The sequence below is a fragment of the Protomyctophum parallelum genome (genome assembly GCF_964188405.1).
Source record: "Protomyctophum parallelum genome assembly, chromosome: 20".
In the NCBI taxonomy this organism is placed as follows: Eukaryota; Metazoa; Chordata; class Actinopteri; order Myctophiformes; family Myctophidae; genus Protomyctophum; species Protomyctophum parallelum.
The window spans coordinates 3,387,004-3,403,363 of NC_139718.1; the positions used below are offsets into that span (position 1 = coordinate 3,387,004).

General features: G+C 44.9%; 1 protein-coding gene across 3 annotated transcripts in view; it reads left to right on the forward strand.

The window, feature by feature from the left end:
- Positions 1–7,906: 7,906 nt before the first annotated feature.
- The window catches only part of hhipl1 (HHIP-like 1), a gene marked incomplete at its 3' end in the record, with an annotated part of 63,479 nt that continues 55,025 nt past the window's right edge, over positions 7,907–16,360 (forward strand). For all 3 annotated transcript variants that reach the window (XM_083791136.1, XM_083791137.1, XM_083791138.1), the window contains exon 1: positions 7,907–8,663. In XM_083791136.1, the coding sequence (XP_083647262.1) occupies positions 8,271–8,663 (393 nt within the window). In that variant the 5' untranslated portion in view covers positions 7,907–8,270. The remainder of the gene's footprint in view (positions 8,664–16,360) is intronic.

A 16,360-nucleotide genomic window follows, 5' to 3' on the forward strand; every position in this document is an offset into this window, starting at 1 on the left:
GACCTACAAGCTTGTATCGCGCCACTCGGTGGCGCGATATAAGCTTGTAGATCTGCTATTTTTCAATAGCTAAAGCATAACATGATGCCAACACCAAAATGGGTGCCCGGTCAGAATGGGATAAACTAGACTAAAATGTCAGGAAGGGACTAGTGGACAAGAGATCCAGTATAAGTCATTTTACACTTGGTTGCATGCTGAAAATAGCAGATCTACAAGCTCACAACGCGTCGCGCTGTGTGCTTGCAGATCGGCTATTTTCAGCAAGCTTAAAATCTGCCATTGCGACGGCATCAAGGCCCGACAAAATGCATTTTAGTCGACCAAAAACAACTAGATTTAGTCGACTAAAATCGTGTGACATTTAGCCGAGTAAAAGTAGACTTTAACACTAAAGCATTTCAGATTACTAAAATGTGACAAACTAAATTCAATTTTACTCAAAAGACTGATATATGTATAGTTTTATAAAGACTATGATATATGTATAGTTTTATAAAGACTATGATATGTGTATAGTTTTATAAAGACTATGATATATGTATAGTTTTATAAAGACTATGATATGTGTATAGTTTTATAATCTGAAGGTCGTGACGTTCAGCCTTTTCTGTAACGTTGTGTCTATTGAATGATTATTTCTCACCCCGTGTTTACTTAATAAATAATGTCAATTAATAAACGTTTGGTTTCCTTATTTTTATTAAATGAAAATATGAAGTTATGTATGTAGATGAGAGCACCCCTCACTTCACATGAGTGTGATTTTTAGTGTGTGTGTGTGTGTGTGTGTGTGTGTGTGTGTGTGTGTGTGTGTGTGTGTGTGTGTGTGTGTGTGTGTGTGTGTGTGTGTGTGTGTGTGTGTGTGTGTGTGTGTGTGTGTGTGTGTGTGTGTGTGTGTGTGTGTGTGTGTGTGTGTGTGTGTGTGTGTGTGTGTGTGGGGAAAACGGTTTCTAGTAGCCTACAGTTACAATGCATCAAATGCAAATATATATAATAATATAAACATTTTCAAAGTGACAGATCTACAAGCTCACAATGCTTCACAATGTGACGCGTTGTGAGCTTGTAGCTCTGCTATCTTCAAATAGCCGATGTGTGTAGATAGGATTAAAGACTGTCACAGGTACTGTGCGCAGTTACGTGTTCTCAACACTAGAGTGTGCTGTTGGTTAAACTTAAAGGTAGGAACAAGTTCCCCGAATTGGAACTACCGTCACCACCGATGGAAAAACAGGAGTAGGCCTAGTACGTTCCATTTTCCATTCCTTTCTGCCTGTGTCTTTGATTGATTGATTGAAATATTTATTAACAGTTTGCAGAATTTACAGTACATTTCAAGCACAAACTCAATACAAAGATTGTTAACTGTGAGTGGACGACCCAATTAAGCATTACACTTGTTTACAACAGGGTCCACATTGTTCAATTCATCAAAACATTTAGAGACATACAAATAGACACTTCTATGTAGCTAAAGAACAGAACAGGAATTCATCATATAGGAAGCAAAAAGGGAAAAGATACATTATACAGTGAGGGGAAAGGGGGGGGGGATTCAGATCTTACAGAGGCCAGAGACTTGTTTCTAGCTCATTTCTTTGTACAGTAGGTTATACATGCAGGCCACTGTCAGGGGCGGCCTTAGGAATCTGGAGGCCCGTTTCAAGACCAAATATAAGGCCCCCATATACCTATGACATCATTTTGTTGATACAGCCGTATATTGATACGAATAGTTTGACTGTTCAATATCACACGCAGCCATTACTCTCGACAATTAGCAACAACACCTTTCCTCATCCTGTCGTCCCTTCACAATTAAGTGTCTCCCCTTTACCCCCCAATGCTGCACATTTTACCATGTTATTTACATAAAATAGGTGTAACTTTACTAACTTAACATTAACATTGTGGGAGAGAGCAAGGCAGTGAGTGAGCGAGAGAGAGAGAGAGAGAGAGAGAGAGAGAGAGGGCCAAGAGTGGCGGCGGTTGACTGAGGGGACTTCAGTGCACTGTACACTCTTGCTTCGTGTCCCAGGTTAGCTTGGTGTGGAATGTGATAATTTGTCCCCTATATTCAAAGTCTGATTTCCATTGATTGTTGGCTGTGTTTAGCATGTATATGGCTGTGGAGTTTTGGTACAAAATCAAAACAACTTGTCTAATATTTTGGCATGTTTAAACCTCCAGGAAAATCCGTGTTGAGGTTCTTGATCCATTGTTTAACATTAAAACAGATTGTGTTGAAGTCCAGATACTTTTAGAGCTTCAATGCCATGTGCCATGTAATGTTGAACAATCCTTTTAGTTGTCTTTTTTGCATTGTTAATATTGTATTTGTGTTGTCTCAGCCTTGCAGCTATTGTTTTACTCGCTTCTCCGACATATTGTAAGCCACATTTTCCACATGTGATTAAATAAACACAGTTGCTGGTGCTGGCTGTTATCTGTTGTTTAATCTCCAATATGCGTTTGTAGTTCTATTTTTAACTATTTGTTTGGGTTTGAAGTATTCTGCTCTCTGGCGTGCTGGTGTGTTGATTCCTTTTAGCTTGCTGTGTACCAGATAAAATGGTAAATGGTGCATTTATATAGCGCCTTTATCCAAAGCGCTTTACATAGATTGTGCATTACATTCACCCATTCACACACACATTCATACACCGATTGCGGCGGAAGCCATGTAAGGTACCAACCAGCACATCGGGAGCAATTTGGGGTTCAGTGTCTTGCCCAAGGACAATTCGACATGTAGACAGGAGGAGCCGGGATTCGAACCGGCGACCCATGGATCATTGGACGACCTACTCTACCTCTTGAACCACAGTCGCCCTTAAGAGTTTTGCTTTTTCTGTAGACCAAGTTTCGCGATATATTTTTTGGCAGAAGGAGAAGGAAAAAAAAAATAACAATAACCATAAAGGACCAAGTCCTTTCAGGACTGCTTGGTCCTTTAAATAAAATAAATAAATAAATATACAATAAAGAGAGTTCCACCGTGTTCAGTTTGGAACATACAGACACAGGTTTGTGTTTCCACCGCATTGTGTTGGACGGAACAATTGTCATTGTTTGATGCCTAGCTGAATGGTTAGAGAGCCTGTCTGGAGAGAAGGAGTCTCCTGAGGTTTGAATCTCAGTAAGTGATGCTGAGAGGTGGCTCACCATCAGGTGGGATGAGATGTTGATCCATAATTTCTTGATCTTTCTGCTGTTCCTTCGTCTGGAATGTGGTCTTGGTTGTTGTTATTGTTGTCGTCTGTTGTCGTTGGTTGCCATGGCTGTCAGTTCCCACCTGATGTCGTGTGGGAGTTCTGATTGGTCCAGAGCGTACTGAATAACTTCTAGCTTACATAACGTCTTAAGACAAGGACTCAAGTCTAAGATGAACAGCTTATCAGAGATAGTGTAGTGATCTCCTTTGTATCCTCCAAAGAGGATGATATGATCTCCCACAATGCAACAGCACATACCATACATTGGACATGGTCCTTTCCACTTGGGCTCAACCTTCTTCCAGGAGAAGTTCTCTGGACTGAATTTCCACACATCATTGAATTTCTGGTTACCGTTCCAGCCACCAAATATGTACAGCTCTCCATTGTAGGTAAAGGATAAATTATCCTGTCGTCCTTCTGGTAGAAGTTGTGCAGAAGGTGTGTTCAGCCAGACGTTGGTCTCTGTGTCAAACACTCTGATGGTGTTGTAGCCCCCCTGGGGCCTCCAGCCCCCGAATACAAACATCTTTGTCCCGATGACGGTGACAGAGTGACAGTATGTAGCAGGAGGTGGAGTTCCTCTGCTGTTAATTAAAGACCAGACCATTGTGCTGGTGTCCAACTTGTACATGTCATTAGTGTATCCAATCAGCTCGGTGTGTCCTCCATGGATAAACATGACCTTCTCCAGCACACAGGCTGAGTGGAAGATCCTCTCCTCTGGAACAGTCCCAGAAACCCTGGGTTGGAACCATCTGTGGGCGTCAACATCAAATGCATAAAGCACATTGCAGTAAGGCTCCCCTCCCCAGATGTAGACTGTATCTTCAACCAACACAGCTGTGTGGCCGAAGCGCTTGGATGGAACCTCAAGGTCACCGTCTCCTCTTCCTGGTTTCACTGGAGGTAACTTCTTCCAGCATAAAGACACTGTGTTGAAGACATGGACATCCATCTGTCCTATGTTGTTGAAGGTCCCTCCATCACAGCGGCCTCCAAAGGAATACAGTTTGTTCCTCACTGCTACAGCAGCATGATAGACACGCTTTGGTCCTCCTGCTTTGGAAACGGTCCAAGACAACATCACCCTGTCTGTCTGTCTGTCTGTCTGTCTGTCTGTCTGTCTGTCTGTCTGTCTGTCTGTCTGTCTGTCTGTCTGTCTGTCTGTCTGTCTGTCTGTCTGTCTGTCTGTCTGGCTCTCTTCTCTCTCTCGACGTCTACAGTCATTTTCAACACGGTGCATCATCTCATATCTTCTGGTGTGACATCACACAATACACAAACTGTTGCCATGCACGCCTTAACGACGTCAATTAGTGCAGCTGTTCTTCATCTGCACCCTTTGAACTCTATTGCTATATTTATTACTTCATTGCGGCTACGTTGGGGTCTATGGATCTATGGGTCTATGGGTCTACCACACGTATAGCATAGTATAGTATATATTTATAGTTTATAATATAGTTTCATTATATAGATATTCCACTGTTACGTTCTTAGCTTACGCATGTTTCATGACGAATGCTTTTTATGTGATGTATTCCCATGCTTTTTTTGTTCTTGCTTAATGTAAATCACTCTTGATTAAGAGCGTCTGCTAAATGCCTAAATTGTATTGTATTTTGTGGCTGTGTGTGTGTGTGTGTGTGTGTGTGTGTGTGTGTGTGTGTGTGTGCGCGTGCGTGCGTGCGCGGAATGTGCTCAAGCTGACTGGCTGAGCACGGAATGTGATGTATGGTGATAACAGTGCCGCTCACGTCACGCGGGTGTGATATTTTTCTCCATATCGCTGTGTGAGAGACAGTCCACTGAGCAACTCAAAGTGAGGCTGAATGACAAGCATTTTGCATTCTGGCTCTTTGAGGGGAGCTAGCGCCCCCCTATGGCCAGCTTGGTGTGTTTGTGTGTTCTCAGGGGCGGCCTTAGGAATCTGGAGGCCCGTTTCAAGACCAAATATGAGGCCCCCATATACCTATGACATCAATATTTTGTTGAGGCCCCCCTGAGGGTGGAGGCCCGTTTCAATTGAAACTGGTGAAACATACTTAAGGCCTCCTATGGCCACTGTTGTCACGTTTACTTCCAGTTTATACACAAAAAAACACTGGCTTGTTACCAGTGGGGTTCTTCATATTCAATTCATCAGAAGGTTTGATTGATTCGTTTATTAACAGTTTGCAGAGGATAAAGCGGCTACAGATCATTACTAACCCTTCCATTGTGGTTCTTATATGTCAATTACTAATAAATAATGTATTTGTGTATTATACACGATTGGTGCTGTCTAATTGTCTTTTCTTTTTTTTTCTTATCCCACGATTTTGTAACCCAGTTTTCTTTTCACCCAGTGCCAATTATCTAATGTAATCCTGGGCGCTACACTTCCTCTGCCAACCTGGGGGGGGGGGGCAGCGGACTGACCTCATGCCTCCTTCTATGCATGAGGAGTCCAAGCTGCTTCTTTTCACCTGACAGGGGGGAATTTCCCCGGCCGGACGTAGCGCGTGGAGGGAACACGTTATTCCGACCAGTTCCTTTCCCCTCCATCAGGCGCCCCGGCTGGCCAGGGGGAGGCAGTTTAGAGACCAGGATTACTGCATGTTTTTGTGAGGGTACCTACCCTAGGGGACACGGGGAGAACATGTGAGGGTACCTACCCTAGGGGACACGGGGAGAACATGTGAGGGTACCTACCCTAGGGGACACGGGGAGAACATGTGAGGGTACCTACCCTAGGGGACACGGGGAGAACATGTGAGGGTACCTACCCTAGGGGACACGGGGAGAACATGCAAACTCCACACAGAAAGGCCCCTATCGCCAACCCCGCCTCGGGTATGGGCACTGCCAGCCCCAGCGGGAATCGAACCCAGGACCTTCTAGCTGTGAGGCGACAACACTACCGACTGTGCCACCGTGCCCCTAATTAAAGATATTCCATATTGTTACAATATAGATACAACATCATACAAGTCTATATCAAACTGCCCATGTACAGTGGGAGTGATGGGGACCCCTGGATCCTCCCTCAAGGACCCCCAGTGGGTCCCCGGACCCCACTTGACAATACAAAAAAATAAATCTCCATGACAACCAAACCCATTAACCAGCCAATCACAGGCTGGCGGAGCGTCCCTCCGGGCAGTGGGACCTGTTGGCTAGTTGAGAGCAGTGTTGCCACGTGGGCCTTTTATAAGCAACTTTGGGTCGGGATTTCTTTTTTCTTGTAAAGCTTTTTGGGGGGGGGGGGCTTAATTGTTTATAAAGTGTAGTTGTTTATTTAGGCTTGCTTCATAAATGTTTTTTAAAGCAGTGTTTCTCAAGAACCCCCGTCCCTCATCATCATGTATTCTGAAAATGTTTTGTAATCCTGATGCATACCAGACTTTTGTTTGTGTTTTTACTTTTTATGATTAGCTTTTTATTTTTATTTATTTTTAAATAACCGATCTACAAGCTTCTAACGCGTTGCGGTAGGTCGGTTCTTCTTTTGGTCCATTTTACAGTCTTTAATATGTTTTGGTCTTGTTGTTTTCATATAGAGAGACCCCGGTCCGGGCGCTCATTTCTGTCCCAACATCTGGCAACACTGGCAGCGTGTATTCAGAGCAGAGAAAGAGCTCCGTGGACCCGGCACTCTGTCACTGCTGTGTCCGAGGAAACACCACTGTTCTCCGGGTGGAACCTCCTCTCCTCCCCCGGCCCTCTGTCACTGCTGTGTCCGAGGAAACACCACTGTTCTCCGGGTGGAACCTCCTCTCCTCCCCGGCCGGCACACTGACACAAATAGTACACACAACAATGAATTGGGGATTAGTAGCCTATAGTATACGATGCCAAAAGGACCTTATTGTTCCCATGGTGGTCCTGTCCGTGTATTATTGAATTCATATATAGTGAATATAAGTCACTGAACTGGCCCTTTAAAAAAAAACGAACTCACTGCCTTGACTAACTCAACATGCATGCTGAGAGAGAGAGAGAGAGAGAGAGAGAGAGAGAGACACAGAGAGGGAGAGAGAGAGAGAGAGAGAGGGGGAGAGAGAGAGAGAGAGAGAAAGAGAGAGGGGGGGGAGAGAGAGAGGGGGGGGGGAGAGAGAGAGGGGGGGGGGGAGAGAGAGAGGGGGGGGGGGAGAGAGAGAGGGGGGGGGGAGAGACAGAGAGAGAGAGAGCGAGAGACAGAGGGAGAGAGAGAGAGTTCTGCTCTTCAACCAGTAGGTGGGACTGGGACACGCGCGCGCACCCACACACACACACACACACACACGGTGAGTAATCAGTCAGCAGAGCTCAGCCTCTGTCAGACTATAGCTGTAGGTTCATCTCCTACTGAAGGAATTCGACGGAACTTCTATAAACTCATACATCATGCAATAATAATAATAATAATAGTAATAATAATAATAGGCTACTCATGCATTAATATAAATAACAGCACAGGGCCGACGTGACGTCAGCCATGATGACGGCAGCAAACAGTCTGCTGTGCAGCAGAGGAGGACAAAGTTGATGATTACTTTAAAGAGTGGAGCAAAGTGCAAAGGGAGAGAGAGAGAGAGAGAGAGAGAGAGAGAGAGAGAGCTAACTGTCCTTAAACTGCTGCGGAGTTTAACTGTCTGTCTGTCTGTCTGTCTGTCTGTCCGGACGCTCCAGACATCAGGACGGGACGGCGGTGTTTGTTTGTTGCTGTGTTTTTAAACAACAGCATCCGTTTTTTTAACTCTCGCTTTTTAAAATGGAATAAAGGGTTTTTCTACTGGAAGTATAGAGCATATAGCTACTGAACAGACCCAGCTGCCGTTTGGAATTGGACATTCATCTTTGCGTTCGCCGCCATCATTTAAAAAAACAAACACACACTCTCCAAAGAGCACCTGACCCACGGGGGTAACAGGTAGGCCTACCGTCGCCCAGAAAGGTACGGATATCCCGCCGGTAAAGGTGGGTCGCCCTCAAAGAGGGGCGAGTTGGTAAATGAGCGCTCCTCTTTTTTTCCCGGAACTCCTGCACAAGCCCTCGTTGTGACAACTAAATAATCCCTGATTGACAATGCGTGGGTATTACTCCAACGTCCTGGGTCACGTGTGGCACTCTCCCTTCACAACGACATGCGTGTCCAAACGTCCGTCCGTCTTCAACCGCTTATCCGTGGTCGGGTCGCGGGGAGCAAGAGCATGCCGTTGCTCTCATGTGTTGTTGTTGTTGTTTTGTGTGGCGGTCTGCCTGCCGCCCCCCGCGGCCTCCCACCCTCAGTGTCTGGACTTCAAGCCTCCGTTCGCGCCGGACCGGCCGCTGGCGTTCTGCCAGCAGTACGGGGCGTTCGGCTGCTGCGACGCGGACCGCGACCGCCAGCTCCGCGAACGCTTCTACCGCGTCATGGACCACGCCGACTACCGCGGCTACGCGCAGTGCGCCACCTACGTGCAGGACATGCTCTGTCAGGTAAGACTCTGGTCGGCCCCAACCAGGCCACGATGACACAATATCTGCCAAGCCCGCAAAATATCGGGTTTCTTTAATGTCATTTAATCCAGAATGTATGTAAGGGATAATGTCTGGCTAGGTGGTCGTTGTAGGGAGATAATTCACCTCCTTTATGTAAGGGATAATGTCTGGCTAGGTGGTCGTTGTAGGGAGATAATTCACCTCCTTTATGTAAGGGATAATGTCTGGCTAGGTGGTCGTTGTAGGGAGATAATTCACCTCCTTTATGTAAGGGATAATGTCTGGCTATAGGTGGTCGTTGTAGGGAGATAATTCACCTCCTTTATGTAAGGGATAATGTCTGGCTATAGGTGGTCGTTGTAGGGAGATAATTCACCTCCTTTATGTAAGGGATAATGTCTGGCTATAGGTGGTCGTTGTAGGGAGATAATTCACCTCCTTTATGTAAGGGATAATGTCTGGCTAGGTGGTCGTTGTAGGGAGATAATTCACCTCCTTTATGTAAGGGATAATGTCTGGCTATAGGTGGTCGTTGTAAGGAGATAATTCACCTCCTTTATGTAAGGGATAATGTCTGGCTATAGGTGGTCGTTGTAGGAGATAATTCACCTCCTTTATGTAAGGGATAATGTCTGGCTATAGGTGGTCGTTGTAGGAGATAATTCACCGACAGGGTAATTGACAACCGACACATTTGTACCGCCTGTAGGCCCTCAGACCGGCCGTTGACAAACACTTATGGGTAAATCAGGTATGAAGTTAACTTTCCTGTGATTATAAAATGATTCAGATCTTTACTGTGCAGCTTGACTGACACACACACACACACACACACACACACACACACACACACACACACACACTCACTGACTAATCTAAAACCAGCATAAAGAACACTGTAATCTAATTAGTTGTTAATTACATTAGATTAGACTTGTATTGCCCCAGACTCTGGGGGCCCTTCCTTCTTGGACACAGACATACTGTAAGTACAATAAATATCAAACTAAATCAACACGGTGCAGCTCCCCTAGCACGCAATATTGTCAATGGAAATGTAAACAAGACTTCAACACACAACACAGCCTTGATTATATCATCATTTAGACATAATGCAATTAATTTGAAGCCCACCACACACCGGCTGTGTCCGCCGCGCGTCGCCGCGCGGCGGACACAGCCGCCTCCATTATTTCAATGAACCTATCGCACACCGGCTGCGTCCGACGCGCGCTGGCGCGCGGTCACGCCTCGCCTGCCGCGCCGATGCACCGCTGTTCTATTATCCAGGCGTTGCCGCGCGGCCTCCACCCGGCTATCCGTGGGCGTGGCAATGGAATATAGTCAACAGAACTCCCCAGCCGCGTGGCAGCGCGCCGCGTCCTGTTGGTGTTGCCGTGCGGCTATGGCGCGCGGCAATACTGTGCCGCGGCGGTACGCGCGGCGGTCGCAGACGGTGTCTGTCGGGCTTCATTCAACAGAGCTTTATAGGCATGAGAAAGCACTCGTAGAACGGTTCACACAGAGACTGGACCTATAGAGACTAGACCTGAACGGTTCACACAGAGACTGGATCTATAGAGACTAGACCTGAACGGTTCACACAGAGACTGGATCTATAGAGACTAGACCTGAACGGTTCACACAGAGACTGGATCTATAGAGACTAGACCTGAACGGTTCACACAGAGACTGGACCTATAGAGACTAGACCTGAACGGTTCACACAGAGACTGGATCTATAGAGACTAGACCTGAACGGTTCACACAGAGACTGGATCTATAGAGACTAGACCTGAACGGTTCACACAGAGACTGGATCTAGAGACTAGACCTGAACGGTTCACACAGAGACTGGATCTATAGAGACTAGACCTGAACGGTTCACACAGAGACTGGATCTATAGAGACTAGACCTGAACGGTTCACACAGAGACTGGATTTATAGAGACTAGACCTGAACGGTTCACACAGAGACTGGATTTATAGAGACTAGACCTGAACGGTTCACACAGAGACTGGATTTATAGAGACTAGACCTGAACGGTTCACACAGAGACTGGATTTATAGAGATAGACCTGAACGGTTCACACAGAGACTGGATTTATAGAGACTAGACCTGTACGGTTCACACAGAGACTGGATCTATAGAGACTAGACCTGTACGGTTCACACAGAGACTGGATCTATAGAGACTAGACCTGAACGGTTCACACAGAGACTGGATCTATAGATAGACCTGAACGGTTCACACAGAGACTGGATCTATAGAGACTAGACCTGAACGGTTCACACAGAGACTGGATCTATAGAGACTAGACCTGAACGGTTCACACAGAGACTGGATTTATAGAGACTAGACCTGAACGGTTCACACAGAGACTGGATCTATAGAGACTAGACCTGAACGGTTCACACAGAGACTGGATTTATAGAGACTAGACCTGAACGGTTCACACAGAGACTGGATTTATAGAGACTAGACCTGAACGGTTCACAGAGAGACTGGATCTATAGAGACTAGACCTGAACGGTTCACAGAGACTGGATCTATAGATACTAGACCTGAACGGTTCACACAGAGACTGGATTTATAGAGACTAGACCTGTACGGTTCACACAGAGACTGGATCTATAGAGACTAGACCTGAACGGTTCACACAGAGACTGGATCTATAGAGACTAGACCTGTACGGTTCACACAGAGACTGGATCTATAGAGACTAGACCTGAACGGTTCACACAGAGACTGGATCTATAGAGACTAGACCTGAACGGTTCACACAGAGACTGGATCTATAGATACTAGACCTGAACGGTTCACACAGAGACTGGATTTATAGAGACTAGACCTGTACGGTTCACACAGAGACTGGATCTATAGAGACTAGACCTGAACGGTTCACACAGAGACTGGATCTATAGAGACTAGACCTGTACGGTTCACACAGAGACTGGATCTATAGAGACTAGACCTGTACGGTTCACACAGAGACTGGATCTATAGAGACTAGACCTGAACGGTTCACACAGAGACTGGATCTATAGATAGACCTGAACGGTTCACACAGAGACTGGATTTATAGATAGACCTGTACGGTTCACACAGAGACTGGATTTATAGAGACTAGACCTGAACGGTTCACACAGAGACTGGATTTATAGAGACTAGACCTGAACGGTTCACACAGAGACTGGATTTATAGATACTAGACCTGAACGGTTCACACAGAGACTGGATCTATAGAGACTAGACCTGAACGGTTCACACAGAGACTGGATTTATAGAGACTAGACCTGAACGGTTCACACAGAGACTGGATTTATAGAGACTAGACCTGAACGGTTCACACAGAGACTGGATTTATAGAGACTAGACCTGAACGGTTCACACAGAGACTGGATCTATAGAGACTAGACCTGAACGGTTCACACAGAGACTGGATCTATAGAGACTAGACCTGAACGGTTCACACAGAGACTGGATTTATAGAGATAGACCTGAACGGTTCACACAGAGACTGGATCTATAGAGACTAGACCTGAACGGTTCACACAGAGACTGGATCTATAGAGACTAGACCTGAACGGTTCACACAGAGACTGGATTTATAGAGACTAGACCTGAACGGTTCACACAGAGACTGGATTTATAGAGATAGACCTGAACGGTTCACAGAGAGACTGGATTTATAGAGACTAGACCTGAACGGTTCACACAGAGACTGGATTTATAGATACTAGACCTGAACGGGCCCGTCGGCCACTGGCCTACTTGGGAACCTAATAATACCCGTTTGTCAACTTGTCACAGCACCCGTTTGCCAATTGGCTGAGGCAGAGGCTGGAAATTGCACAGGTGTGGGGATTTAAGCCGGTTAGGCCCACTGGCAGAGCCTGAGCAGAGCCTTTTCTTTGTTGTTGTTATCAAATGTTTTTTATTTAAGACAATAAATCACAATAAGACACGTTAACACCATGAATGACTAAAGAAAACAAAACACATATAAAAACAAAAGCAAGGAACACAAAAACAAACAAACAATCCCACCCACCCCTCCCCCCGGGACCAAAGATGCCACAAAACTCCTACTACTGTGCAATGGAAACAAAAAACAAACAAAAAATAATAATAATAATTACTAAACCATGCCCTTAACCAAATCTGCAATACCAGACCAAATCTCAATGTTTTCCTCTTTTGCACCATGCAATCTTGCTGTAGACATTTCTAGATAAATTATATCTAGAAAGGTCAAAGGCCATTGGCGAAATGACAATGTATGAGGCGGTTTCCAGCGCGAAGCAACCATCTTCTTTGCGGCCGTTACGCCAGCAAAGAAGACACGAATACGGGTGTTATTTAATGGCAACTGGGATACATCATTTAATAAGAATAGAGATGGGGAGGGTGTGATGTTAATTTGTAGAATAATAGAAAGATTAGCCTGAGCAGAGCCTTTTGTGGCGGTTCTGGAGAACCGTGGGTCCGACCGACTCGAGTCCAGGCACTGCACTCCCTGTGGGGGGGGGGGGTGGAACGCGTTTGTCGAATGTGAAGTCGGTGGGGCGAACGGTTCTCGAGTTACGTGCATTACAACCGTACACACACACACACACACGTACGCACGCAGAGACGTGGTGCATTTATAGATGACTAGACCTGTACGTGCCACTGGCCTACTTGGGAACGATGCAACTTGGGAACCTAATGATAGACGTTGTCATAGCACCCGTTTGTGTGTGTGTGTGTGTGTGTGTGTGTGTGTGTGTGTGTGTGTGTGTGTGTGTGTGTGTGTGTGTGTGTGTGTGTGTGTGTGTGTGTGTGTGTGTGTGTGTGTGTGTGTGTGTGTGTGTGTGTGTGTGTGTGTGTGTGTGTGTGTGTGTGTGTGTGCCTGAGGGTGTGTGTGTGTGTGTGTGGGCAGACTGCAAACTGAACAGTGTATTATGCAATCGATTCGGCCCACTGGCAGAGCCTGATTGGTTGAGCCTCAATTGGCTGAGGCCGTGTGGCGGCTCACAAACGTGTTCATCTGCTGTTATAAATAATAGTTAAAACGTTATATCTCCATATTTACAGTGTGTAAGTTCAATAACTCCCCACTTCAATCATAATAAAAGCGTCACACACACAAAGCATCACAAGTAGCAGATCTACAAGCTCTAAGCGTGGTGCGAAGCGTCACGTTTAGGGCTTGTAGATCTGCTGTTTTTGAATTTGAATCCTGAAAAGAAACGGTAGAATTACAGTAGATAGCATTTTATACAGACTTATAGCATGTTACGTAGACGGCACTAGAATAGCTTTTTATGAAGTCATAGCACTTTATAGTATATCTGTATATGGTATAGTATAGTATATTGTGTATAGTTTATACATATAGTTTCATTATATAGATATTCCACTGTTACGTTCTTAGCTTACGCATGTTTCATGATAAATGTTTTTATGTGATGTATTCCCATGCTTTTTGATCTTGCTTAATGTAAGTCGCTCTGGATTAAGAGTGTCTGATAAATGACTACATTGTAAATAGTTTTGGACATAATGAGGTTTCAACAGATATTATACAATATTATACACGGGTATAGATCTCTATAAAGTTAGGTTTCTTTGCATAAAACGCTTTGGGGACAAATTGTGGGGGTCCCTGGCACGAAACATGCTCAGATGGGAGGTCTGTGGTCAGAATATATATATATATCAATGTGGGGGTCTTTGACAACAAAACAAAAACAATGTTTTCCACAATAACTGACATAATTAACTCTTCCTTCCTCTGCAATTTACAATTTACAATTTAGGCATTTAGCAGACGCTCTTAATCCAGAGCGACTTACATTTAAGCAAGAACAAAAGCATGGGAATACATCACATAAAAGCATTTATCATGAAACATGCGTAAGCTAAGAAAGTAACAGTGGAATATCTATATAATGAAACTATACATATAAACTATACTGCATGTCAATTTACAATTTACAATGTAGGCATTTATCAGACGGTCTTAATCCAGAGCGATTTACATTAAGAACAAAAAAGCATGGGAATACATCACATAAAAGCATTTATCATAAAACATGCGTAAGCTAAGAAAGTAACAGTGGAATATCTATATAATGAAGCTATACATATAAACTATATACACATGTCTTATTCATATTTAACTCTGTGCTCTGCGTCCGGCTTCCTTCCTGTTCCTCCAGGAATGCTCTCCCTACGAGGCCCATCTCGCTTTGATGAAACCATCCTGTTACAATTTACAATGTAGGCATTTATCAGACGCTCTGAATCCAGAGAGACTTACATTAAGCAAGAGCAAAAAGCATGGCAATACATCACACACAACAAGTAGTTATGAAACATGCGTAAGCTAAGCACCTAACAGTGGAATATCTATATAATGAAACTATACATATTTACTATAAAGTGCTATATGACCAGAGCCTTAGATATAGACAGAGTTACGCAAACTGCGTTCACTGTTCATGGGGCTTCAGTCCAATGGAGGCTCTCCTACATAGACTTCTATTGGCTTCAGTCCAATGGAGGCTCTCCTACATAGACTTCTTTTGGCTTCAGTCCAATGGAGGCTCTCCTACATAGACTTCTATTGGCTTCAGTCCAATGGAGGCTCTCCTACATAGACTTCTACTGGCTTCAGTCCAATGGAGGCTCTCCTACATAGACTTCTATTGGCTTCAGTCCAATGGAGGCTCTCCTACATAGACTTCTATTGGCTTCAGTCCAACGGAGGCTCTTCTACATAGACTTCTATTGGCTTCAGTCCAATGGAGGCTCTCCTACATAGACTTCTATTGGCTTCAGTCCAATGGAGGCTCTCCTACATAGACTTCTATTGGCTTCAGTCCAATGGAGGCTCTCCTACATAGACTCCTATTGGCTTCAGTCCAATGGAGTCTCTCCTACATAGACTTCTATTGGCTTCAGTCCAATGGAGGCTATCCTACATAGACTTCTATTGGCTTCAGTCCAATGGAGGCTCTCCTACATAGACTTCTATTGGCTTCAGTCCAATGGAGTCTCTCCTACATAGACTTATATTGGCTTCAGTCCAATGGAGGCTCTCCTACATAGACTTCTATTGGCTTCAGTCCAATGGAGGCTCTCCTACATAGACTTCTATTGGCTTCAGTCCAATGGAGGCTCTCCTACATAGACTTCTATTGGCTTCAGTCCAATGGAGGCTCTCCTACATAGACTTCTATTGGCTTCAGTCCAATGGAGGCTCTCCTACATAGACTTCTATTGGCTTCAGTCCAATGGAGGCTCTCCTACATAGACTTCTATTGGCTTCAGTCCAATGGAGGCTCTCCTACATAGACTTCTATTGGCTTCAGTCCAATGGAGGCTCTCCTACATAGACTTCTATTGGCTTCAGTCCAATGGAGGCTCTCCTACATAGACTTCTATTGGCTTCAGTCCAATGGAGACTCTCCTACATAGACTTCTATTGAGAATGGGGACAACCATACAACTGTGAATTAATCAGACCAGTGTGTGTCCAGTGGAAACCTCGTATGAATCTGATCTCGGGTCAGAATGGGTTAATCAGACCAGTGTGTGTCCAGTGGAAACCTCGTATGAATCTGATCTCGGGTCAGAATGGGTTAATCAGACCAGTGTGTGTCCGGCGGAAACCTGGTATGAATCTGATCTCAGGTCAGAATG